This window comes from Leptonotus elevatus, chromosome 4 (assembly GCF_054856555.1).
Source record: "Leptonotus elevatus isolate MCC_2025b chromosome 4, RoL_Lele_1.0, whole genome shotgun sequence".
Taxonomy (NCBI): domain Eukaryota; kingdom Metazoa; phylum Chordata; class Actinopteri; order Syngnathiformes; family Syngnathidae; genus Leptonotus; species Leptonotus elevatus.
This window is the reverse complement of record NC_141242.1, coordinates 7035637-7061684: the sequence shown is the minus strand read 5'-3', so window position 1 is coordinate 7061684 and position 26048 is coordinate 7035637. Positions and strand designations below refer to the sequence as shown.

The 26048-nt window shown below is 40.4% G+C and overlaps 2 protein-coding genes and 1 long non-coding RNA gene across 6 annotated transcripts in view; all 3 read left to right on the top strand.

Moving 5' to 3' along the window:
- The window catches only part of LOC147175297 (uncharacterized), a 28894-nt gene extending 25362 nt beyond the window's left edge, over positions 1 to 3532 (top strand). The window contains exons 2-3 of the long non-coding RNA XR_015094709.1: positions 2785 to 2877; positions 2978 to 3532. This is a non-coding gene — a long non-coding RNA (uncharacterized LOC147175297). The remainder of the gene's footprint in view (positions 1 to 2784; positions 2878 to 2977) is intronic.
- Positions 3533 to 8745: 5213 nt separating this feature from the next.
- Positions 8746 to 13788, top strand: skor1b (SKI family transcriptional corepressor 1b). The gene is made up of 8 exons (XM_086074028.1): positions 8746 to 8812; positions 8938 to 10669; positions 10785 to 10875; positions 10964 to 11068; positions 11196 to 11252; positions 11649 to 11723; positions 13164 to 13238; positions 13673 to 13788. Exons 2-8 carry the CDS (start codon positions 8957 to 8959, stop codon positions 13768 to 13770), a joined length of 2214 nt encoding a protein of 737 aa, XP_085930154.1. The 5' UTR covers positions 8746 to 8812; positions 8938 to 8956; the 3' UTR covers positions 13771 to 13788.
- A 1471-nt stretch (positions 13789 to 15259) lies between these two features.
- Positions 15260 to 25980, top strand: pias1b (protein inhibitor of activated STAT, 1b). 4 transcript variants are annotated; one of them, XM_086074578.1, is made up of 15 exons: positions 15274 to 15304; positions 15559 to 15736; positions 16986 to 17406; positions 17493 to 17577; positions 17687 to 17734; positions 18657 to 18747; positions 18861 to 18995; positions 19087 to 19192; positions 20750 to 20823; positions 20913 to 21073; positions 22122 to 22255; positions 22346 to 22523; positions 22608 to 22747; positions 24103 to 24140; positions 24224 to 25980. In XM_086074578.1, exons 3-15 carry the CDS (start codon positions 16989 to 16991, stop codon positions 24548 to 24550), a joined length of 1935 nt encoding a protein of 644 aa, XP_085930704.1. In that variant the 5' UTR covers positions 15274 to 15304; positions 15559 to 15736; positions 16986 to 16988; the 3' UTR covers positions 24551 to 25980. The 4 variants fall into 4 exon arrangements, with proteins under 4 accessions (XP_085930703.1, XP_085930702.1, XP_085930704.1 ...); XM_086074577.1 differs by lacking the exon at positions 15559 to 15736 and having other exon boundaries at positions 15260 to 15304; XM_086074579.1 differs by lacking the exon at positions 15274 to 15304 and having other exon boundaries at positions 15316 to 15736.
- The last annotated feature ends 68 nt before the right edge of the window (positions 25981 to 26048 follow it).

The following is a 26048-nucleotide window of genomic DNA, read 5'->3' as shown; positions in this document are numbered from 1 at the left end:
AAGCTGCCAGGCTATTAATGGAGGCGCTGTAACAGGATTGGCTCACTTTCTCAGTTCTTTAATTTCACAGCGGACTCCCCCCCCCCCCCCCCCCCCTCCCCAGATGTTTGGTCTTGCTCGGGCTGATCCGCGGCGGAGTCGTCTTCTGTCGTCCTCCCTCCGGCCCACCGTGGTCCGTGTTGTGTTAATGGGTCAGGAGAATCTATCAAGGACAGCCAGTTGGGCAGTTTGCACATCGGGGGGATAATTACAGGGTGATTGGTGTCCTCACGCTCCCCGCTCTCACTATCTTTGTCTCCGCCGTGTTAGCTTTACGCCTTACATAAATGCACACAACATGTCTGGAGCTGGACGTCTTCCCTCTCGTCTGTTTAAAGCCTGAGGCCGAGTTTGTTGACACAAACATTGCCGCTTACTTTGCAGATGGATTTTATTTTAATGAAGGGCAGATGATTGCACCACCCCTTGCTATAATTAACCTAACCTTCTCTCATGGGTAAGTCGTCACACCTGTCTTGTCTTCCTAGCCCTGAATATATCATCACATCCTTTCTGGGTCATGAGAGAGTAATATTTACTTGAAAATACCTAGTAACGTTTTTTTCCAGTCAATTTTAGTACAGTAAGTTTTGAGTACATTTGACCAGTTTATTTATTTTTTAACTCATTCACTCCCAGCCATTTTCACTGAAGCAACCCCCTTCGCTCCTGGCTGTTTTGCTGCATTTTGACTGATTATTGTTGACGGAATAGTGTGTTCTATGGCTGTAAAAGCATGGAACATACCAAAACAAACATTAGTCTCTTCTTTCATCAGGAAAAAAGTACATTTGTATCAGTTTCCGTTTTGCAGCAATTAGCATTAGAATATAGCTAAGTTTCATTATTATTCACAAACCTGTTCAAAACCTGTTTTGAGTACATTTGACCAGTTTATTTTTTTCTATTTTTTTTAACTCATTCACTACCAGCAATTTTCACTGAAGCAACCCCCTTCGCTCATGGCTGTTTTGTTGTCTCTTCTTTCATCAGGAAAAAAGTACATTTGTATCAGTTTACATTTTGCAGAAATTAGCATTAGAATATAGCTAAGTTTCATTGTTATTCACAAAGCTGTTCAAAACACTATCAAAAAGAGCTTTTTTTGCAACATGGCCCTGGTTGATCTCTTATCCTCTGCTGCTATCTGCTGGACGTTTTTTCTTATAACTACTATTGCATTAAGCGAGGTCAGAGGCTGCATGTAAGCCTTCTGCTCTGGCATAAAAAACAACAACATAGAAAATTTATAAATACGTTTTTGGGAGCGTGGCAATATTTAAAACAGCACGTTTTATACTATTTTGGGAGCAAATGAATTAAGTTCCTTAAGCGTTGAGGAATGAACTTGGGAGACAGTTACTCTATCACCCGAGCCATGCCACTCTTGCTGTTTGCCACTATACTGCATTGCTGTTGTGTCCAAAAGGAGACCAAAAATGGGAGTCTTGGAGGTACAAGGATTCCGCTGGACACCATCAATATACTAACACTCAGCAGCTGCGGCATGGCTCAGGTGATAGAGTGGCTGTGGTGGATTTGTTCCTCAACCCTGGAGTAGATATTTTTAGAAATCAAACTGGTCAAATGTACTCAAAACTCTCCTTCTAAAATTTACTTTTTCTTTCTGAGTGAAAAAACTTGATTAGGTTTTTCAAGTATTTACAGTATACGTTCATGATCAAATCCAAGCTGACCCTTGTGATATTATTAGATATGTAAGCAACTGAGAGCATTTTAAAATACACTTAACGTATTTAATTTATCACAGCACTGAAATCAGGAAGAATCCTCTCATCTCTGAAACCGTCACATTTCAGCTCTGTTGAGCCAAGCATGTCTTTATCTCTCCCGGGTGACGTGACAGCAAGTTAGTTCAGTTCTCTGGTGAGTTTCCCTCCAGGGACTTGCAGAGTGTTCAAAGCAGAATCCATTTCTTCACCTTCAAATCCAACGGGGGGGACACCAAGAACTCATTGAGACTCGCCACCTCCAGACCCCGTCTGAGTGGTCGAGTGCCCAGACATGGCGCCGCACACTTCAGCCCCCCCCCCCCCGCCTTCTTCCTCCCCTTCATGTATGCATATCATCCACCCAGAGCCATTCTATCTGTATGGAAATTTGGGCTCCACAGCTGGAATCCCACAAAGCACCGTCGTCTACTAATAGTTATTATCTCTTTGGGCTGCTCTCTCTCAAAAAACCCCTGCAATACAAGCACATCACATCTTTATGGTAATGCCCTACAATACAGCCCCGAGCTATATGGCGCACAGACCTTTGTTATCATTACGATAATTCCCATTCTCACTTGACTCCTCATTACAGTGCCCGGGCTTGGATAGAGACAAATTCCTCTGTCTTTGTTTATTCTGCTCATCCGGTGACCATGCACAAACCTTTTCTGCGTTTGTTTTATTTTTTTTCCACAGAATTTTTGGTACTTTCCTTTTACCTAAAAAAAAAAAACTATATATTTTTTTGTTGTATGTGCATGTGCGGGGGTGTGTGTACTCATGAATTCACCTAAAACCCATTAAAAATCCCATACCGTTCACCTAAACCGAATACTTCAGAATCCAGCTAGAGTCGTGAGGTTGTCAGGAGACCCGAGGAAGGATCAAAGAAAAGAAAAAGAAAAGTGAAATCCAGCACCGACCAGACATCACCTCCTACCCACCGGGTTACCTACCAGAATTTTTCAATCATCCAAAAAATTATTTCTGTGTGTTTTGTCTCTTTTAGGCTCCAAAGAACGCGATCTTGGTCCTGGCCATGAATATTTCACCTTCAACCTGAGACAGATGTTACTTTCTAAATGTACTGCAACCCCTCCTGGTAAGAACGTCAGGCACATCTGCGCATTTGAATACCATTCTATGCAAAACATTTGCAGCTTCATCTTTACAAAGACAATTCTGTGATGCTCTCTTTTCAGTGACACCGTCAGGGAGATGTTATTTCACAATGTATTTATTATTCAGAATTCAGCTTATTAATTTACTCTATAATTGATCTTATTAGACTTCATATGTGTTTATTGTAGTCTGTGACCGTTGCATAATTTTTTTTGATGTATTATTTGTGAAGACTGATTTTTAACTCTTGAATATCCACGTCACTTATTTTATAAAGATCTTTAATGGCTCTTATCCATCATCATCACCTTTAAGTTGTATCATTTGTAAAGACAAATTTTTTAATCTTGAATACACACTTGTCAAATTTTGAGTCCCCTTATTACATCAGATTTCTTGATAGGAAATCATTCAAAAATGGCACATACTTTCTTGTTTGAGGTGGACCGTTTTTCAACAAGAGCTGCAAATATGCAACACTTCAAACTAAGGATAGGCGAGTACCGATACCAGGTGTCGATATCAGGCCACGACGGTGGCTGATATCGACAGTCATTTAGCTGTCTGACAGATGATTGGGGCTTTTTCTGGCTACTGGATTATTAGGGTTTTTTTTGTATGTTTATTTATGTAAATTCATTGTATTGTGTGTATGTAAAATGTGTATTTTATGGGAAAAATGAAAAAAAGATCATAGAATTTTTTTTTATTTCATTCAAAAAATATTAATCATGTTAAGGAAAATGCTATATATATATATAATTAAAAAATATCTTCCTTTTTTGTGTCTCAAAAGTTCTAGTGTTATTGGTACTTGGTATCAGAATCCGTGACTACTCAAGAGTTGAGTACTCATACTGGTATCAGTCTGGGAAAAAATGTGGTATCGGACATCCCTCCTTTAAACCATATAATTTAAATGTATTTGTTAGTCAATCAAGGTTGGAGCACAGTATTTTTATATACTATATGTATTCCATTGAAACAGTCAAATTAGCCCTCAGCATTTGTTATTGTGTATTGTTTACACAAGTTGAATGTGGCTCCACAAGTTTTTCCCCGCTCACCGTAGCACATTTGTGCACATTGTGACGACTAAGCCCATGCAGGTTATGTATGCATCTATATGACATGATGCGGTTCAGGTCAGCCGTACAAAGGCGAGGCGCTGAATCCCGTGTCCTTGCGCGTCTCCGCCAAAACCCACGCGAGGCGTCTGCCTCGCACAAAACAGTAATTGCAGCGTGATTGGCACAGCTTGTCCCGTGCAGCCTGTGTCCCACACTTGAAGGTTCCCCTCATTGTCACACAGCCTTTTAGCACCTTTGTTCCGCTCTGTCCCCCAGGACCTCACAGCTCACCACTGGCAGATGAGTCCCACTCTGTGACAAAAGGGTCCCCTCGCTCAACCTCATTTGATGCAGTGAGGAACCCCCCCCCCCCCCCCCCCACACACACACACACACACACACACACTCAGCCACTATCACACACACTCATTCTCTTGATCACACACACACACACACACACACACGTGTGACGCACACTTTCTGAGAAGAAGCATTCCGTTTAGTAACAGAGGGGGTTGCGGGCACGGGGGGGTCAGGACCCATGGGTGGGCTTTTAGGAAGAAAACAAACATGAGAGCAGCAGAGGAGTGATGTCTTGTTTACACATTAGCAGACATTTAGCAAGTCTCTGGCGGCCTCGCAGCCGCCCTTGTTTTTTGTTGCTCCTCACACAAATCAACACCAGGAGCGGAGCTAAGTGGTGGCCGTGGCCACCTCTGGTCACTCGCTGGCCACCCCCACATCTTGGGAGATATATATATATATATATATATATATATATTTTTTTTTTTTTTTTTTTTTTACTTGTGACTTCCCTGCCATTTTCACATGATACTGTTACTACGAGTAAAATCCAGACACAAAATCTCCATTTGCAGTTCTTGTTGACATGAGCAAATGCTGTTTGGATCGATTTGTATCTTGCGCTTTTCCAAAAGAACACGTCATAGTCCAATACTTAAAAAATTAAGTCAACCTTAAACCCTTGTGCCCTTTTTGGCCAAACATTGGCTATTTTTGCTGATTAATATTAATATTTTCATAGATAAAGAATATCAAAAATTCACTTAGGGATTTCACCCGGATTGGCCCAACATGTTGAAGTTCAAAAGACACCATCCATCATTTCAAAATTTTTATTGTCATATATATATATATATATATATATATATATATATATATATATATATATATATATATATATAATAAAAATTTTGAAATTATGGATGGTATATATGTATATATATATTAGAGGTGTGAATTGCCTAGTAGCTTGTGATTCGATCTGTATCACAATTCATTAATTAATCCCGATACGAATCTATAAGTCAATTATTGTGATTTTTTTACTCAAATTTAGAAAATACTAATCAATAAACTTGTACATGTACACTAAGATTTGTATGAAAATGAAACAAATACATTTTTTTAACACCCCTATATATATATATATATATATATATATATATATATATATATATATATATATATATAATTTTTTATAGTGCACTTGAGTTAATTTGACCAAGACTTGACTCCATTGACTCCTATTATAAATGCAAATTTTTCGTGTTTTTTTATGCACCGTACACTTAATGTGTTATGGTGCTTTTCCCACGACTACCCAATTTATCCCTTCAGTGGGACCTCAACTCGGGGTAGAAAATAAAAAATGTGAATTAATAGTGTTATTTTGTCATAATTTACCAGGTGGCGCTAGAGAGCTAATTGTATTTATTTTTATTTTTTTTATAATAATTTGTTTGTGGTTGCCAATTACCCAGACTTTCACCAAAAACAAGCAAGTATGGTTGGGATTGAGTGAACAGGCCTGTGTGTGTGTTTAACTTCTATTATGGGGACACTTTGGTGGTCCCCCACAAGTTCAGACCTCTTTTGAGGGTCAAGACTTGGTTTTAGAGTTTAGGTTTGAATTGGGTTATGGTTGAGATTAGTGTAAGGAATGGAGGTAGGCAATCGTTTTTGATGGTTGGGGTTAGTGGGAGGGGCTAGGAAATGCATCATGTCAATGAGATGTCCCCACGATGATACAAAGATAAGTGTGTGCGTGCGTGCATGTGTGCTTTAGCGTGATTGGTTGTTACCTGAGACCTGAGCAACTGTGATGTCATTTTTACTCGACAGGGAGTTGCAAAATGGCCGCCTTCTGGTATTGACTAAAACTGCGGGATTTTGCTGCTTAACTCGTTCCACTCATGCAATATTAACAAGAATAGTGTGTTTAGACTAGTGGGCCTGGATAGAACATGTTATTGTCAAGAAATTTGGGGAGGGGGGGGGGGGGGGGGTTTGACTTCCCCATCTGTCTGTGACCACTGATTATTTTTGATTGGTTGTTAGCTGGCAAATCAATGCATAAGATAGTAGTAGACTATGAAATAGCACACAAAAAAACCACCTCTACGTCCCTGGTCAACACTGAATACATTTGGATTGTGGCTGCGACAACTGAAGGTCAACGACAATGACTCATCCATCACTCATAAAGTGGTGACTGCAGGACAGAGCGCACGTTCACAATTATTAGCCAACAGCCCTTTAATTGTCATCTCTGCTCGCCGTCGACTGTTAATTTTTGTGCTACCCACTCAGGCAAACACGCGCTTACAAACTGCATCTTTCTAACACAATCTAATGAGGTGATGACCAACCACTTGTTATAATTGCTTCAGTCTCAAGCTTATTAATCATATGTAGAGTTATTTAAGGATGCATAAATTAATCTTAGATTAAAAAAGCCTATCAAAGCCTCAAAACAATTAAAGCGTAAGGTAAGATTTCCCCCGGGCTGCCACTTTTATTTTAATAGAGTGTTCAGGTGATTATCATACTTTAATGCAACACTGTGATTAATGCAGACACACTTTGAAATGAGCTGCTCTCTCTTGCACACAAAAAAAAAAAAGGCAGAACAAACCAGATAATGACCTTGCTGACTTTGCTCATCTCACTGCCCAGCGTGAATGCTATGACAACACCTGCTACTTGTATGTGTGTGTTTCTGTAAGGCTGACGGTAATAATTTTTGAATTCACCAACAAAGAATGGGAGGATGTGTGGGGGAGGGGGGGGGGGGGTTCAAGTTCATTTCACCAGCGTCAATAAGACTTTTAACCCAGCAGATTGCTGGAATTGAATGAAGAGGTTTGGTGAATGGCTTCATTGTACCGCTGACTGATCAATAATGAAAGAAGCTGAAAGATGGCCTCCTTTTTGGTCTATGTCAGATGAATTTTGACATTTTTAGAGCAAATGCTCATTTTAATTGAAATGTAAAAAAAAAAAGGCATTCATAAAACGGACATTTTATCAAGTCAATATATTGCATTATTGTTGCGTTAACGTATAGACTCTAATAGACGTATTGCCACAGATCTCGGACCCGCTGCAGGACCTGTGGCGACGAGTCTTGTTGCTATACTTTTCATCGATATTACTCATCGTGGTGACCAAATGTAAACGATTAACCCGGACCTTCATCGAATTGACTGTTAAATGGACGGTGCCTTTTTTTTGTTGCACGCTTTCTTTCAGCTTGTGATGTTAGGAGCAGCTGCAGGGCGTGTGCGTGTGTGACGCACGTACGCTGTGACTCCGTGGGAACGCTGCACATGACGGGGGCCCTGACACAATGCTGTTTGTTTGCAATATATCTTTTTTTCAGGGCCGTTACAGACACCGATTATTAACGGAGAAGGCCATAACCGATAGGCCTATTTTGATTTTAAGCCGATATTCATTTACGGTAAAAAAAAAACAAAAATTACAATTTTGATATCAGAATTTTGAGCAGGCCAATACAAGCTCCTATAGCACTTAACTTCATTTACAAGCCTTTAAGCACATGTTTATCAACCAGCTGTTCAGATTTGCAATGTGCTATTTTTTTGTTTTTCAGTCTTAGAAAATAGACACCTTTAACGTGAAGGGAGCTTGCAGGTTAAAAACAGTAACATTAAAGCATAGGTGTCCTGCAGGTTTTGGAGGTTTCCCTCTTCCAAAACAAGCTGATTCCAATCAGCAGGATCGTTATCAGGCTTAAGCAGAGCTTGCTGATGAGCTGATCATATATCAACTGAACGGAAACATTCAACACCTGCATAGCAAATAAAGTTTAAAAAAAAAACAGAAATTTCAATCTGTCACTTATCACTCATTATTATCATGATTTTAAGTTTTAAAAAAAACTACATTAAAAAAGTGTATCCTCAACACATCTGCTGACCAGCATAGTTGCCAGCAGAGAAAGTAACATTTTGAAATAACCATTTTTTTTATTTTATTTTTTTTTATTGATCGCTTGGCTGTTGGATTTTTTTTAATGGCTGATGCCAATATGTGCCAAAATATAATCGGCTCAACCAATAATTGGTCTATCACTAATAGCCTATATGCTATGTGTGTGTGTTACTATTGATAATGAACTAATGTTTTTGTTACATAAATAATATCTCAAAATTAAAAAGCTATATTAACAATAGTGTAATCTTATTTTATTTTTTTTGTAAATAATAACATAGTTCAAGTTCTGATAACTTGTGTGCACTTTTGAACAATTTTGTCCCAATATTTGCTGCAACTCGAGGTGCACGTGCGCGCGCGTGCGCCTCGCAGCTTAACACACTTGTGGTGTCACTTAAACCAGACGCGCACATGCAGCCACGGTGGGAGGGAGGCAGCGAGTGAAGTGTAGCGAGGGAGGGGGAGGCGGTGCGCGCAGTCCCACCATCACTAAAGCAAACGCCCCGGCAGCATCCGACACACTTCTCCTTTTTCTCTCCACCACGTATACGCGACGAGAGAGGCGCTGCGCCAGCACGAAAGGTGAGTTTTCGCTGGACTTTCAGGACATTAAAGTTAAAATGTCACTCAGGTCAAATTAGGAAAAAGCATGCTTTTTTTGTCATTAGAACTATTTAAAACAAACGTACCCCCAACAAATCCCGCAGCTTCCACTCCACCCGCGACATGGAACCAATTCCAGCGGGCCGCGACTCCAGCTCCTCGCCGGGCTCCAAGCAAGAACTTTCCTACCCGTCCTCCAACAACCTGAAGCCCAACCAGGTGGGCGAGACGGTGCTGTACGGAATACCCATCGTGTCCCTGGTGATCGACTGCCAGGAAAGGCTGTGCCTGGCGCAGATCTCCAACACCTTGTTGAAGAACTACAGCTACAACGAGATCCACAACCGACGCGTGGCGCTGGGCATCACCTGCGTGCAGTGCACCCCCGTCCAGCTGGAGATCCTCCGCAGGGCCGGCGCCATGCCCATCTCGTCCCGGAGATGCGGCATGATCACCAAACGCGAGGCCGAGAGACTGTGCAAGTCCTTTCTGGGGGCTCACTCGCCTCCCAAACTGCCGGAAAATTTCGCCTTCGACGTGTGCCACGAGTGCGCGTGGGGCAGCCGCGGCAGCTTCATCCCGGCCAGGTACAACAGCTCCAGGGCCAAGTGCATCAAATGCTCCTACTGCAACATGTATTTCTCCCCGAATAAATTCATATTCCATTCGCACCGCACGCCGGAGTCCAAGTACACGCAGCCGGACGCGGCTAATTTCAACTCGTGGAGGCGACATCTCAAATTAACCGATAAAAACAACCAGATGGATGTGTTACACGCGTGGGAGGACGTGAAGGCCATGTTCAACGGGGGAAGTCGCAAGAGGACGCTGCCGGGTTGCGGGTCGGGCTCCGGCTCGCCTCTCAAGTCCCACGGTCCGAATCTCCACCGGCAGTCCCCCGACATACCCGCCAAGATTCTCAGTTGTGAGGACAACCGGGTCAGCGTGGGCCCACGCAGCTACCCGGTCATCCCGGTGCCCAGTAAAGGTTTCGGGATGCTGCAAAAGATCCCGCCGCCGCTCTTCCCGCACCCCTACGGCTTCCCGGCGTTCGGCCTGTGCCCGAAAAAAGACGACAGCCTCATGGGTGAGCAAAGCAAGGCGGGCCTCCCGGGGGTGCTGTGGTCTGGTACCAAGGACAGCGCCTACCCGTCCTTCCCAGTCTTCTGGCCCGCAGCGGGTGCCCTCCCCCTTCCGCCATACTCCCAGCACAAACCTCCCCCCGAGATGCTACCTCTCCACAGACACGTTGACGTGGACATTTCCGAGTCCACCGACACGTCCAAAGACAGCTTGGCCGACAACGAGCGCTGCTCCAGCACCCAGTCCACGCGGAACGACGACGACAAGTCCGGGGACGAGGGGAGGCCGCTGGAGGGGCCCACCCTGACCCCGCGCAAGGCCAACTACGTGTCCGCCTTCCGGCCCGTGGTGAAGGACGCGGACTGCATCGCCAAGTTGTACGGCAGCAGAGGAGCCTACACCCGAACCGGCTACTTATCACCTGACTTTTTAAGCGAGAGTTCCAGCTACCGCTCCGTGTCTCCGTGCGTGGACAGCGACGGCGAGGCGGACGTGGACGTGGAGACCAGCAAAACACCCGAGGACGAGGAACCCTGCAGGCCGCTGTCCTTGATGTGTCCTCGAAGCCCCCCGGGGCTCACCCATGACAGCGTGTCCCCGAACGAGTCGGAGTGCAAGGGGGCACCGCTGGAGATAGACACGCTGGAGTCCCAGAAAGTGGGCCCACGCGTGGCCCCGCAGTCTTGTGACAGAGAAGTGCAGAGCAAACAGTTAGCAGACGCGCACATTGCTCCCGCCGCACCGTTTAGTCAAGTGAGTGACACAATTAAAAAACAAAATCACATTTTTTTTACTGCAATTAATAGGATAAACAATATGTTTTTACACTTTTAATTAATTGCGTTTATTTATTTATTTTGTATTGCAGGTTTACACACAGGAGCGAAGCGAGTTGCAACCAAGGAGTCCCTATCATTTTAGACCTGCAAGTTACCAACCCGCAGGGCTCACAACACATGGTCAGATAATCATCCTAATCGATATGTTTAATTATAATAAATAAATGTAACAAATCGTCATTTCAAATGCATGTTTTTTTCCTACAAGACGAGAGCACAAGCAAAGAGGAGCCGTCTTCCACAGTGGAGGAGGTGGAAAGCAAATCTTTACTGGAACAAAGCAGCGACGAAAACCAGCGAGAGCACGATGAAGGTACACGAGTAGAGAGAATCATTTGAATTATTAAGAGAATTTGATTTTAGTTTTTTTATTTATGCAAATACGTTGTTCTCCCTGGTACAGTTAATTAAAATGTGTTTTTGTGCGTGCGTTTATCCAGACGAAGATTCAGTACGAGCTTTGCACGCACAAAGAGGCATAAGGACACTTGCAAAAGGTAGGAATATTATTGGTATATATTTTTAATAATATATTAATTAATAAGCCCACATTTATTGCATTTATTTTAGCATTCATCAATATTTTTAAACATATTTTTATGATTGGGATGCAAGTTGGTATATTGCTATTTCTGACGTTTCATTCAATTAATTTAACATAACCTGCTCTACTTTTATTGTGTTTATTATCTCAAATATGTGTTCATGGCTTTGAGGCAAGAAAGGAATCAGCATGTTTATGTTATATAGTCTGCAATTTGCAGTTATTGAATATTTTGTTTTCGATGGATGTTTATGCTCAGAGTGTCTTCTTTTGTCACGTTCTTTAAATATTTACAGAAACTCAATTTAAAGCTCATCTGAACAATTTTCGTATTTTTGTTTCTTTTTAGAGGAACTACAGAAGCAACTATTAGAGCAGGTCGAGCTGAGGAAAAAGCTGGAACGTGAATTTCAACATTTAAAAGGTGAGCCACCAAAACGTGGCACTTGGGCGTATACAAAAAAAAAACTTTAATATTTTGGGTCTCTTTTGGATGAGTCATAATATTAGAAACTGCTGTCAGTATGATGCAGTAACACGTTATTATTATTATTATTATTATTATTATTATTATTATTATTAATATTATTATTATTATTATCATTATGTGTTAATGCTTATTATTGTTATTATTCGGTTCAGATCATTTATTATTATTATTATTATTATTATTATTATTATTATTATTTTGTGTTAATGCTTATTATTATTATTGGGTTCAGATAATTTATTATTATTATTATTATTGTTGTTGTTGTCTGTTGTTTTGAAGCAGTTCTTATATTGGTCCTGAAACTGTTCAGTTTCCAGTATAGCAAACTAAAATTAAGTGTTTCCATGAGCACCATTTGCAGGTGTCAATATCTGCTTCATAGCCTTGAGTAACTCCAGTGACATCGTTGTACTCAAATGTTAGGAGTGTATATTTGGACTGAGGAATTAGTGGCTCAGAGGGGCGCAATTGTATCCATGGGGGGTTTGATCACCTCTATAGACCTCTCAAACCTGCAGTGACCCAGGAGCGGCGCATCGTGTTGTTTGGTTGATCGTGGATGTTTTTGCCGGTGCGTGTTAAGCTTTTTAAAAGGCTCACCTTTGTGCAGCAGCGAAAATGGACACATTAGCATTCATGTCTGAACACGACATTATGCACATGCACCATTCACTTGAAGTTCCTGCGTGACCTTCACAGCAATTTACTTCCATCAAACCAGAACTGTTTGACTTCCCTTTTTATTGCAAGTGTAGCTCATGTATGAGCCAATCCAACCACAAATAGCTGTGGCGCCATAGGCTATACATGTTAACAATGCATTGTTAAAAAAAAACGTACTCTTTCGTCGCCCTCTCGTGGAATGTGGTTAAGCTTTACCGTGTTTCTTCAAGTATATAATAGACTCAGTTAAAACGAGCCTTCCTCGTAATTGTTTGGACACAGTCGTTATTAGCTCAGCATGTCCGAACTCTGTTGCTAACCAAAACAGCAGCACCTGCAGAAGTCAACTGTCCTTTAAATGGATCTAAGTAGGAGACTTAATGCAATTTGTGAATGACGTCTCTGCACACTACTAAAGATGGTTTTATGTTATAGTTGGAGCAGAAAGTATGTGTCGTTTCCATTTTTCTTCTACTTGTTATCTTTTAAACTCAGTGTAACATCCTTCAAAATGTATTTACTAAGAATACAAAATGCCTCCCACCCCAATTCAATAAGTAAAAAAATAAATCAATAAATGCGTGGCCGCTGTTTGATGGAACGTTCGTCCATGAATATGAGACGTTATCTCGAGCTGTTTCTTGCAAACAGCGTCCCCTTTGGGCTGTGAATAAATGCGCATGTTTTTTCCCCCCCCGACATCTTCAGATAACTTCCAGGATCAAATGAAAAGGGAACTGTCCTACAGGGAGGAGATGGTCCAGCAGCTGCACATCGTCAGAGGTGAGAAAAATAAAATAATCCAGTCTTCCATTCGTGCACGACGGTCCATATGGTTACGAACGGCGAGCAATGATCTCTTTTGCTGCACTTTACCATCTACTTCTTTTTTTATTTGTTTGCAGTTTTTTTGTCTATTTATTGTGGCCTTGAAGTAATTCACAATAAAATTATTTATTGCCATTATGGCTACTGCCTTGTCGACGCGTACCCGACTTACGTACAATATTGGGGGAAGTTGCCATCACCGCAAAGAACACAACTCGGTCGTAAAGCGAGGACCCAATCCTAAAGCTAATTATCGATTTTCTTGCATTGGTTGAGTTTATAGCCGACCATATATAGGCCTACGTTTTTTTACGCGCTGATTTAAAAATCCACGCACGTTTCCGAATATTTGCGGCCACCTTTAATTGTTGGCTTGTCGTTCCTCTCAGAAGCTCACGACGCCTTGCACCATTTCTCCTGCAAGATGTTAACTCCTCGCCACTGCACGGGGTCGTGCACCTTCAAGTCTCCTCTGCTCCCACCGTGACGCACTCACCGTGGAACCTTCACTCCACGCTACGAGGAATAGACTCATTTGTTGTTGTGATATTTATTTGGGGAAGGGGGGGGGGGGGGGGGGGTACTGTCCCAGCATTTATGTGACCCTCTCGTTTGATTCCGACGGAAACCATTGATATTTATTATTTGTGGCAACGTGCAATGACAATGTATGTATCTAAGTTGTAATAGATAGAGGTTGTTATTTCTGCTTATTCTTTAAGTCTGGTGTTTTGATTTGGTGTTTTTTATTTATTTATGCATTTGCCGTGTTCTTCTCATCACGCAGGCCAGTCGCTGACTTCATTTTTGAACATCATGCACTTTAATGAGTGAAACCATGACAACACTAATACAATTATTTGCTGCGGACGACGTGAATTTTGAAGACTTGCAGACGAGTTACTGTATAGGCCCGCATCGCTTTCTCTTAAGCACATATTCTATTAAATTGCTGGTTCATGTGGTATTTGTTTACATCCTCCGTGAATAAATCATTTTATTAAAAGACGTGTGGATGATTAGCCCTTTGGCAAGAGAATACACACTCATTCACTTTGTACACCCCCCCCCCCCCCCCCCTTCACACGCACACACACACGCTCACACTTTGACGAATGGTTGTTTCACAAACCCTATTTTATGATGATTTATAAATAAGGACCCTTCTGAGGAGTATGGATGGATGGAGCCTTATTGGTAACGACATATACGGCTACATTTCTAGGTAGCGAACTAGTTTTTGCAACTGCGAATACGTCGTCATGCGGAAAGTTACTATTGGGCACATGTACTTTTTTCATGTACATTTTTGTTTTCAAATAGATATCTTCAATCATTTTGAGCGCGTTCCGACTTACGTACACGTTAAAAAAAAACGAGGAAGCCCCTAAATACACAACAAACACAAACAAAAAAGAAAATGCACAAGTTATCTGCACGCGTGATGTGGATAAGAGGTTACGCATCTGTAATTCGACTTGGAGGACTTGTAAATCGGTGCCGTTTGCGTCCCCATTAAGCTACCTTGAACATTATGTTAAAACTCATTCCACTTTGAGTATTCAAAAGATAATTTCGCATTTCGGTTTAGTAAATAATGACATTACAAATACTTACTTTCCTAAGATAGGCCAATGTGTGTGTGTTTTTTAACAGTTGAATGTGTGTTGTGTCATATACCGAGCCGGAAATTTAGTTTTATTTTGAGTTAACAAACAAATAAAAGCAAATCAATTCAGTTCATCTAGATGTTTTTTTTTTATAACATGACAGACAATGTAATTTTATTGTCCAAATCTACAAATTCCACTGAATCTAACACTGATTTGAAAAAAGGCTTAGTGCTAAAACGTCACCAATTTAATACAGCATAGTTGGTTTGAATCAGAGCCGTATATAGAGTTTGAATAGAGCAACTTCGCCCCCTCTCGTCTGATATGAAGAAGCGACAAGTCCCCCGAGGATCGCTGTTGCGCATGCGTACACAATGTCACAAGATGGCGGAGAGTACGGAACTGAAGGTAAAGCGAGCCCCTCCGCTAGGTTGACAAATCGGCGCTTAGCACTGTCACGTTTGAATTTCAAATAACGGAAACACCATCTCTCGACAATCAAATAGCGAACAGCGCTTTTATCAATCCACGTGCGGCCACAGGAAGGGTGACAGGCACCACACAAACTGTTAGCTGGCTGGCTAACCTGCTAGCCTTAGCTTTGTTATTGTTGCCGACGATCCGTTAGTTAGCTTGCCTTGTGCTGTGCTGTTCTCCTGCAGATTACAAGACGATCCCGCCTCGGATTTTAAAACGAGTCTACAATAACGTCAACGCCTTGAAAACAGACCCACGCCAGCCAGCTCCCACTGACATTACTCGAAGATAAGCAGCCAGACCGCCGTATCTTATAAAACGGGCTCGGTCTATTCCCTGGAAGGCAGTTTCACGTCGCTATAGGTAGCGTTGTTTCTTATGTAATTTTTGTGAAATCATGACAGGAACTGATCACCATCCAAACTATGTTGATCAGCAGTAATATCTGTGGGCGTTTAAATTTAAGACTAAGTTGAAAAGATGAATATTTTTTCATTTCCCCGCCATCAGTCGGCTAGTTAGCTTAGCTAGCATGTGTGTGTGTGTAATAAACGTCGTCTCCTGCCTATTTACTGTTAATAGCTGGATATTCTTACTTTTTCAAACTCCTCGCTATATGTTTAATGTATCAATATATGTTGTAATTTTGACAGCTCGCTTCCACGCCATATTTTCAGATAAGTCTTGTGACTACATATACTGATGCTGCAAATAATCAGAGCCATTTAAATCCACAAACCGCTGAGCAATTGTTTTCACTTTACTTCAGACATTTGGTTCTTATGATAACGCACAGATCCGTGGCCTAAATTTGGTTTGGTTTATTGAACATATAAACATACACACATTACTATTATAAAATACAAGTTGAAGTTAAAAAAAAAAGGAAGAAAATAATTCGTCAATAATATCATAATTTGCATGTTCAAAAGGGGTAGGAAGTACAAAAACGTATCTAGTCCTATTCTCTAATACTTCTATCTTGTTAATATACTAATAAGTTGTTCTTTTTTAGTAACATAAAATGTAAACAATGGAAAATAAACAACACAAAATTTGACTTAATCACTTGAGATAGGCACGCAATTGTCATTTAGGCACACTCCAAAACAAAATAATCCATATTCGATTTTTTTATCTGGTGTGTAACAATCATTTTCTTCATTAAGGTGAAGTTCTCTTTTTCTGTTATGGACAACCAATGTTGTCACCTCGGCCTAACTAAAACACAAATGTCAGATGTTCGACTTTTATACTATGTACACATTTTGTTTGAACAAACGTGTCCCAGCTTTTTTTGTAATCACAATCGAGTGTGTTTTTTTTTTATGTGGTGATGCTTTTGCAAAAGTCCATTCCCTCTTTCAAAAAAAAAAAACCCAATCTGCCTCTAGTTTTGGCTCTATTCAAAGTGCTGTGTTGCTGTGAATATTTAGAAGGCTGCGAAACCAGGCTTTCACAGTGATAGTCAAATAAAAATCAAAACATGTTTATTTTCGTTCTTCAATTTCGATGTAAGGTGGGTGACTGCAATGCAAAATGATGGATTTTAATGTAGTAGTGCATTCTTGTCGGAGAGCGAGTCCCTTAACTTGACTTTCTTTCCCCCCAGCAAATGGTAATGAGCCTTCGAGTTTCTGAGCTGCAAGTCTTGTTGGGTTTTGCTGGACGGAATAAGCACGGGCGCAAACACGAACTTCTGACCAAAGCGCTGCACTTAGTAAAGGCTGGTTGCAGCCCTGCTATGCAGATGAAGATTAAAGAGCTGTACAGACGTAGATTCCCCACCAAAATGGTTTCGCCGGTGGACCTCGCGCTGCCCGGCGTCCATTCCGGCTCCAGCCTTCCCGCGGGCCTCTTCGACAGCCACGGTTCCCCCTCGCCGCTGTTGCCTGTTTCACTGCTCGGGCCCAAGCATGACCTCAGTCTGCCTCACCTGCCCTCAGCCCTGCACCCTGTTCACCCTGACGTCAAACTGCAAAGATTGCCATTCTACGACGTCCTGGACGAGCTCATTAAGCCCACCAGCCTGAGTGAGCTTTTGATTTGTCACGTTTGTGCTCAGAGATGCCTGTAGGTTTCCCCTGCGCTGACTCCTGTCTCCTTTTGTTTATTGTAGCCTCCGACAGCAGTCAGCGGTTCCAGGAAGCTTGTTATGCCTTCGCTTTAACGCCGCTACAAGTTCAACAGATCAGCAGCTCCATGTAAGCGACACCGCTCTTGTTAATACTGTCAAAGAGCAAAAAGATGCAATGAGGGCGGAACCGAAGGAAACTCTTAACATCTGTTTTATTTTCTCTCTCTTTTTTTAAGGGATATATCGGGGACCAAATGTGACTTTGCTGTTCAGATCCAATTAAGGTACAAACCAGCTAGTGGAGTGTGGTATCTTTTTGTAAAAAATAAAATAAAAATCACAACAGGGAAGATCTTTTTTAGGCAACCAGGAGTGTGGTAGTGAAAATAGCATATCATATGTAGGCCTGCTGCCTATTGAGCCACGTGGTGGGTTTCGGCCACTAGTTTTGCTACAATTCAAAATTTGAATCACCAGTGAGTGGGTTCGAGACATCCAGGTCTGACAGCCAATCCAAAATACACATGAGCTATAATAATATGGCGGCAAGAAAGTCAAACAATGGGAGTCTTTTTTGCCAAAATACACAGTTTCAGGCAGGCAATTGCCAACAGCCTCTCCAAGAAATCCACCATCTTTTTTATACTCAGTTTCTTGTCCCTGTGGCAATCTGCTTCTGCCTTGATAATCATGCCAGGATTTTATGGTTCAATACAAAACCGACGATACCCGTAGAAAAGATGGAAAATAATTTGACTGCCTTACTAGAATAAAGTGTAATTGCGCGTCAGTAGGTGTCAAGAGTTAGCGAAAAGAGTATTAGCTCCTCTGCAAAGGTATATTGACAACAATTTTATAAACAAATGTTACTATTTATAGTCGCGGCGGAGAGTTGAGTGGATGCGAAATATTTTTCTTCTTCCACAAAAAACACCTGAGAAGCACTGGTTCTATCTATAAAGGGTGACAAGCAGTCCCTGTGCTGTTTGGCGACATGGTGTGTACCACACTAAACATTGACCACAACGAAGAATTGTTGAAGGAGGTTAGAAAGAAAATAAAGCATGTTAATGGCAAAGGCTATAAGACCATCTAATTTCCTTTCTAAGACCATTTATGGCCACGAGCACAAGTAGGTCACCCTTTTGAAGAAAAGGGGAAAAAAATCAATAGCATTGCTCTGCAGCGTCTTCTTTTGTCTTCCAGGTTTTGTCTATCAGAGACGAGCTGTCCCCAGGAAGATCATTTCCCTCCAAATTTATGTGTGAAGGTGAATGGAAAGCCCTGCAATCTCCCCGTGAGTTCAGCCTCGCCATCCACAGACTATGTTGTTTATTCAAGTGTCGGCCACCGCGAAGGGTGTGGAATAATAGAAATGTGCTGATTTTTTTTTTTGTTTTCACTTGCCAGGGATACCTTCCTCCCACCAAAAATGGAGTCGAACCAAAAAGACCCAGCCGCCCCATAAACATAACCTCCCTTGTGCGACTGTCCACTACAGTCCCCAACACAATTGTTGTATCGTGGACTTCGGAAATTGGGAGGGTAAGAACTTCGGAAAGTCTTTGCGAAAACAGATGTTTTGAGGAGAAAGTGAGTCACCTCAGCATGACCCCCTTTTCGCATCTCTTGTCAGAGTTTTTCCATGGCTGTTTATTTGGTAATGCAGCAGTCGTCCGCGGTGTTGTTGCAAAGACTACGAGCCAGAGGAATCAGGAATCCTGACCACTCCAGAGCTCTGAGTAAGTTTATTTGCTTGAACAACTCAAGAAATGGATTCATGTCACAGTCAGGATTTCTTTATCTTCACATTCTAAATAGATCCATCAAAAATAAATTTGGCAGCATATCAAATTAAGCATTTTATTACATTCATATGCAATAAAATAACAGCGTTAGAACTTCTTCTTTTTTTCTTCTTTTTTTGCACCAGTTTGCAATGTGACCTTTAACTTGTAAAACTCAACTAAAAAAAAAGAATTTTTTGATACACATTACACATTTCAGATGTTCCTTTTTTTGATGGAATTCCACAGGTTAGGTTATAGGCCACATTCATGAGTTTTGCAATGATTTATCTTGGTTTCGGCATCAATAAACTTTGACACATTTGCTAACTTATCCAATATTGAATGATATATCGATTATCTTTGAGAGTTTACAAATAACATGTTTATCACAAAGTATTGGTATTTTTAGGATTCTCGGATTTTGTAAAGCACTCTTCAAAACTACGAGGCCCTTACTGCTAACACTTTTGTTGTTTCTAGCCACATTTTCAATTTCTTTCAATTCATTTCTTTAAATGGAACAATATGATCTTGGGTGAATTGAAGTTTTATTGCATGGCTGGCTGCTTTATTAAACTGTTCATGTTGTTGTCTGACCCACTTCTGTAATAATAAGTACTGTATTTTGTGACAAGTTTGTAATGCATTCCATTGTCAAAATGAAAGCAGGAAGTTTCTGCTGCCCAGCTGCAAACACGTTTATTTATCCAAGTGTGCTGTTTGTTTCACTTCTACCACAATAATCCAGCACTTGCACACACACCAGCCTCTGAAAATGTCCTCTCTTCTTGAAAAAATATTCACCGCTGTTATGTGTGCCAGTGAATATATAAACATTCTTTACTGCTTCCACCCAAACCACATGGCCTACTTGCTAATTATTCATCTTCTCCAGTCCAGGACTCTTCAGTCCAGGTTTTGTTTCATGATCCCGTTTTGTGTGGCACACCATTTGTTAAAAAGTACGGAAAGGCAAACATAGGTCTGTAACAAGTCAAAAACTATTTATTGCTTTTAAAAAGCTCCTTTGCCAGATTGAGCAAATCACAGCACACAGGAAGCTCATTGAAATGTAATCGTGAATACAAGAGCTGATTTGAAAAGATGACAAATAAAAAAATATATAACGTATGTCCTCTATTAGTGCCTCATCGTACGCTTAAACAACTAATAAAAAATAATTAAAAAAATCCCCCACCAGGAAAAAAGACATTGAGACTTCATGACATCTGATTCTTTTGTGAGCCATTTGTACAAATATATGTCATGATACTGAAACATTATAATCAAATTATACTGGTATAAAAAGCTAATTATAATCCTATGTGGAATCAAATACATTGATAATATTTGTTTTAAAATGATTTTCAAATGTTATTAAGGATGCCTTCATAGAATTAAAGCGCCTTTGTTATAATACCTAGTCCTCTCTACAGTCGAGCAAATAAACACCCAATATTTGAGAAAATGCATTTATTTATCTTTTGTGCTTTTCTGGTTTCTTCGCAGTCAAAGAGAAATTGACAGCTGACCCGGAGAGCGAGATTGCCACCACCAGTCTACGAGTGTCTCTTCTGTGTCCTGTGCGTTTGACCATTTTTATCTCGACTCTGACAATACACGTATCAATGCGAAGCACTTCACGTCATGCTTTATTCATTTATTTTTAAAGCTCGGAAAGATGAGGCTGACAATCGCGTGCCGAGCGTTGACGTGCTCCCACCTCCAGTGCTTTGATGCTACGCTTTATATCCAAATGAATGAGAAGAAGCCGACATGGGTGTGTCCAGTGTGTGACAAGAAGGCGCCATACGAGCACCTCATTATAGATGGGTGAGCACATTGTTCGCAGCTGTTGAGTTGCACTGCTGTTAACTCTTGGACTGTACGTTTCGATTACGTTTGAACTAGTGGCGGGTTTAAGCAATTATTGATTACTTCAAGCTTATTTGTGATGGGGTTTTTTTTTGTGACTTTCTTATTTGAGATTTGTCGCCACTACCATGATGCTGAATGATTTTTAAAAAATAATTTAATTTTGATATTGAAGTTGCAATTTAACTCATTAACTGCCATTGACAGCTATAAAAGTCAAAAATTAATTTGAACTATTTGTATAAGTTTAACATTTTTTTACCACTTTTGTTGAAAATCTAGATTTTTTTCATTGTACATTTAGTTTTGTACATAAAATTTGTGATTAATCGCGAGTTAACTAGTGAAGTCATGCGATTAATTACGATTAAAAGCTTTAATCGCCTGATGCCCCGAATTTTAAATAATATTTTCTTCTTTCTTTTTTTTTTATTCATTCACTGCTGTTGACGGCTATAAACGTCAAAAATTCATTTGAACTATTTCTATTAGTTTAACATTTTTTCCACTTTTGTTAACAAGATAATGAAAACCTAGAATTTTTTTAGTGTACATTTAGAACATAGAGAATTTGTGATTAATCGCGAGTTAACTAGTGAAGTCATGTGATTAATTACAATTAAAAACATTTAATCGCCTCTTGCCCCTAATTTTTAATAATCTTTTTTGTTTTGTTTATGAATTTAGGGCAGGGAATGAGTTAATGTTTTTTCAAGGTTCTCTTCCCATGTATTTTTACCAGCACAAGCTGTAATAATTTTTTACAATAAACACTATCAAATTTATTATACATAAATGTTTTGGTCCAAGCGGAAGCCCTTATGTTCTTATCTGTAAAGAAAACATTATTTTCGATATGTGGAAGTTAATATTTCAAATCTTGTTTGGTATAATAAGAAATAAAGCAAATCCCGGAAGGGAAAATAGCATTTTGTGGGCGGGGGTTGTTTGGCCAGGGGCAATGATGAAAAGGCATTTGTTTTCAGGCGTCATACTGTTTTTGCAGGTTGTTCATGGAAATCCTGAACAGCTGTTCTGACTGTGATGAAATTCAGTTCAAAGAGGACGGAAGTTGGGCGCCCATGAGGTCAAAAAAAGAAGTGCAGGAGGTGTCTGGCCCCTACTATGGAGTAGACAGCGGTGAGTACCGCTACATACTACCAAGGATGAAGGAACCCCGTTCTGTGTGTAATATATGTAACTTTGCTGGGTGTGTGCGTGCGTGCGCAGATGTGCCTAAAACAGACAGCCATGAGCAGAAACGGGGGTCAGCCAATGAAACCAGTAAGAAAGTAGACGTGATCGACCTGACACTGGACAGCTCGTCGGAAGACGAGCTGGATGATGAGCCGCCTGCTAAAAGGGCCTGTCCGTCACTGTCGCCCATCTCTCCGCCTCCAACGAAGGGGTCAGTCCGCAACCTCCACTGAAACCAATCGCGTTTCTTTCTCCAACTCATGACATGACGCAACGGTTGTTTTGCTCCTCGCAGAGTGCTGAACCTTCACAACCAGACGTCACCGGTGACAAGAGCTCCCAGCATGCCCCCTTTGGAGACCAGCTACATTCCTCCACCGCCACCACTTATTCAGGACTACCGCCACTTTTATCACTCAGCTAATGACCTGCCAGGTAGGCCTGCAGCAGTGTTTAAAATACAACGGCCAGTCCACACTGGAAGTGTTTGTGTTATCAAGTGCATAACGACCTTTCAGGTCATACCAAGCCAGATTGTTTTTTGTTTTTTTTTACCCCATTGGAAATAACAAATTAATATTTTTATTTTTAATTATCTTATATATATTTATAGGGAGGGTTTTAATATATATTAAAACAATTTATTAGTTTGTAAATAAAATATTGATAAATATAAAAATAAATAAAGTAATAAAATATACACTCTAAAAAGCGAATTGTTGAACCAATTTAAGATTAAAAATTGAATTGCTGACCAACTTAAAAAAATTGCTTCAATTGCTAACACACGACTGAAATAAGTTAGTCAAAAGTGAATAAATTAAGTTAAAGAATTATGAGTTCATTAAACTTAATACATTGGAGTCACTTTGGATTAACTTAATTCATATGAAGTTTAATGAACTCAATTAACTAAACTTAATATATTCACTTCGGACTAACTTAATTCAATCGTGTGCTAGCAATTTTTTAAAGTTGGTCAGCAATTCAATTTGTAATCTTAAATTGGTTCAACAATTCTCTTTTTAGAGTGTATATATTTGTTTTTATATATTAATCAATATTTTATTAACAAACAAATTTAAAAAAAATAATTAAATATCGAACCCCCCCCCCCCCTTTTTTTTTTAAATCAATGAATAATTGAGGAGTCCGCAGGTGCTTATCCGCCATTATGCAGCAGACCATTATATTAATGTATGGTCGTTTGGAAGAAGGAAGTTCTAACAGTCATTTGGGAATTGTACTTTACTTAATTATCTTGCACTCGACAATTTCTCCATCTACAGTATATAAAAAAGTAAAATGAACACTGAAACTAATAAAAATCTAAATAAAACGAAGCATTTTCAAATGTGAAATGCCGGTATTAAAAACTAACAAAACCGCTCTAAAAATTCATTACAACTAGCTGAATTTGAAAAACAAATGTCAAAATGAAATAAGTAGTAACTATATTATATATAAAACTATTATAGCCCTAATCCTGACGGCCTTTGTTGAAACTAGCCCTTCTTTGGGAATTAGTTTTATCTCCTAATTTTTTCATGAATGATGACATGTGGACTGCACTTCTTAAGCACTGAACTTATCTCGACACGGTATAAATGAATAAATATGATATACACAGAATTTAAAGCTGACCAACCTAGAGTGAGCTTTTTTCTTTCTTTTCTGCACGATTGCAGCCTTTACGATTTGAAAATTTCATTCTTTAGACATAATTGTCAATGTGTTGAGCTGCTTTTCAAAATATGTTCCTAATTATTATTATTATTTTTTTTTTACAGATTTAAATTTCTTCTCCTTCCTCCAAGGCGACAATCAGGTACACCCATCATGACCCACACGTGGACATCATCAAACTCGCTCCGCCTAAACATCCATTTCTCGTCTCTTCTGCTCATTCAGCATTACAACATGGTGATGGCCGCGGCGGCGGCCGCGTCGGCCTCGGCCTCAGAAGACTCGGACCTGCTCCTCAACCGCTACCTTCCCTACGGCTCGTCCCCCATGTTGCGGGAGCCGCCGGGCACCCCGGGCAGCAGCACGCTGGCAGCCACCAATGGAGGCAGCAACAGCGGCAGCACCAGCAGTTTGGTGTCTTCCAGCAGTCTGCGGGACAAAGACCGAGAGCGCGACAGGGACAGCCACGGCATCTCGGGACTGTCGAGGTCCTCGGTGGAGGCGGCGGCGGCCATTTACGGCTCTATATCGGACGTCATCTCTCTGGATTAGATACTCACAGACCACTGATGCACAAGGGAGACATTGAGACGAGATCTTTGTAAATACGGACGAGAGAGCTGAAAGAATACAGTACTATGTACAGAGAGGAAAATCTATTTTCAATTTACTTATTGTGTATATAAACTTAGGACACTTCCTGTCCAGTGGGTCGCTTCAGTTCAATATTTTCTGTGAATACTGAAGACTTTTTCACACCTCTTCATGTGGTCCTTTGATTATATTGTACCTTTTGTACTTGGTTTTTACAGTTTTGTTTTCGATATTCCATGTCAATGGCATTAGTTTATTATATTGCGTGCACAGAACCCTCATGAGGCGAGAGCCCTTATGGAACATGATATTTAGCATCAAAAGAAAATGGGCATTGTTGCGAGTGTTCACAAGGCAAGTCACAGCAAACAAGGAAAAAGGGTAACTTTTTCTAAATCGCACAGTTTCTGTAAAAAAAAAAAATAATGTTGACAGCAGAAAGTGTTTTGCCATCACTGTAGACATTCATGCTGCGGGTTGCATTATTTTAAGGACTTATTTATAATGTAAGTTATGTTGGATGTATACTGTTTTTTTTTAAGCATTCCCCTTGCCTTGAACTGTTGCCACTAGAAATACAAAGCAGGTCCTTCAATGTTATTGCTTTCCTTTTGCTTGCCATTTTGAGTCAGATGAAGCAGATTCTTGTCCACCATTAATTGAAGCTAGGTATATATAATCAGTATTGTAGGGAAATTCTTCTTCGGTGTGTGAATGAATGGGTTTGATACAATAAGCATCACCAAAACGGAAATTTACATTTTCTCTTCTTACTGCTCCGCATTCATTTTGTATCAGATCAATGTCAGCAAAGTGGGAAAACTTACTCTCCGCTCCCCTTTCAGATTGGATGCACTTGCTTTCTCCTTTCAGGCTCTACACATAAGTGAAGCATTGACCAGTAAAAACTACTTTGACAACACAGCAGTTTGCGTTTTTGGAAATGGAAATTCAAAGCTCACCTGTTTAACGGCTGTTCCTTTGCTTTGAGGGGCCATAAGTTATTTAGTGTTTTTTTTAACTTACAAGATATTTGGGAAGTCATCCCCACCACCCATTTTAGCCCAACTATTGAAGTCAACATGAAAGCATTTTTTTTTTCTCGACCTATGCTTATAATTATTATTTATTATCATAAATTTTCAGCATTTGTTTGGGTCGTGGCTATGCATTGCTATCATTGTATGTGATATTTCTTTTGTAATGATATAATTAATGCTATTTAAAAATGTCATTGTTGCTTGACATACATTGTAACATTTTCTGTTTCTCTGTCCGTTTTACCTATCAGATGATGTCAATAACTCAATAGAGGCTTTGAGCATTTTGAACCGCTAAGAGGTCTACTGTGCTGTTTGATATTTATAAGAATTAAACAGGAAAAGGTGCCTGCGTGGTTGATCATTTATTTTAGAGGTTTTATTCAAGCTGCGATTCACAGGCTGAATAATATGTA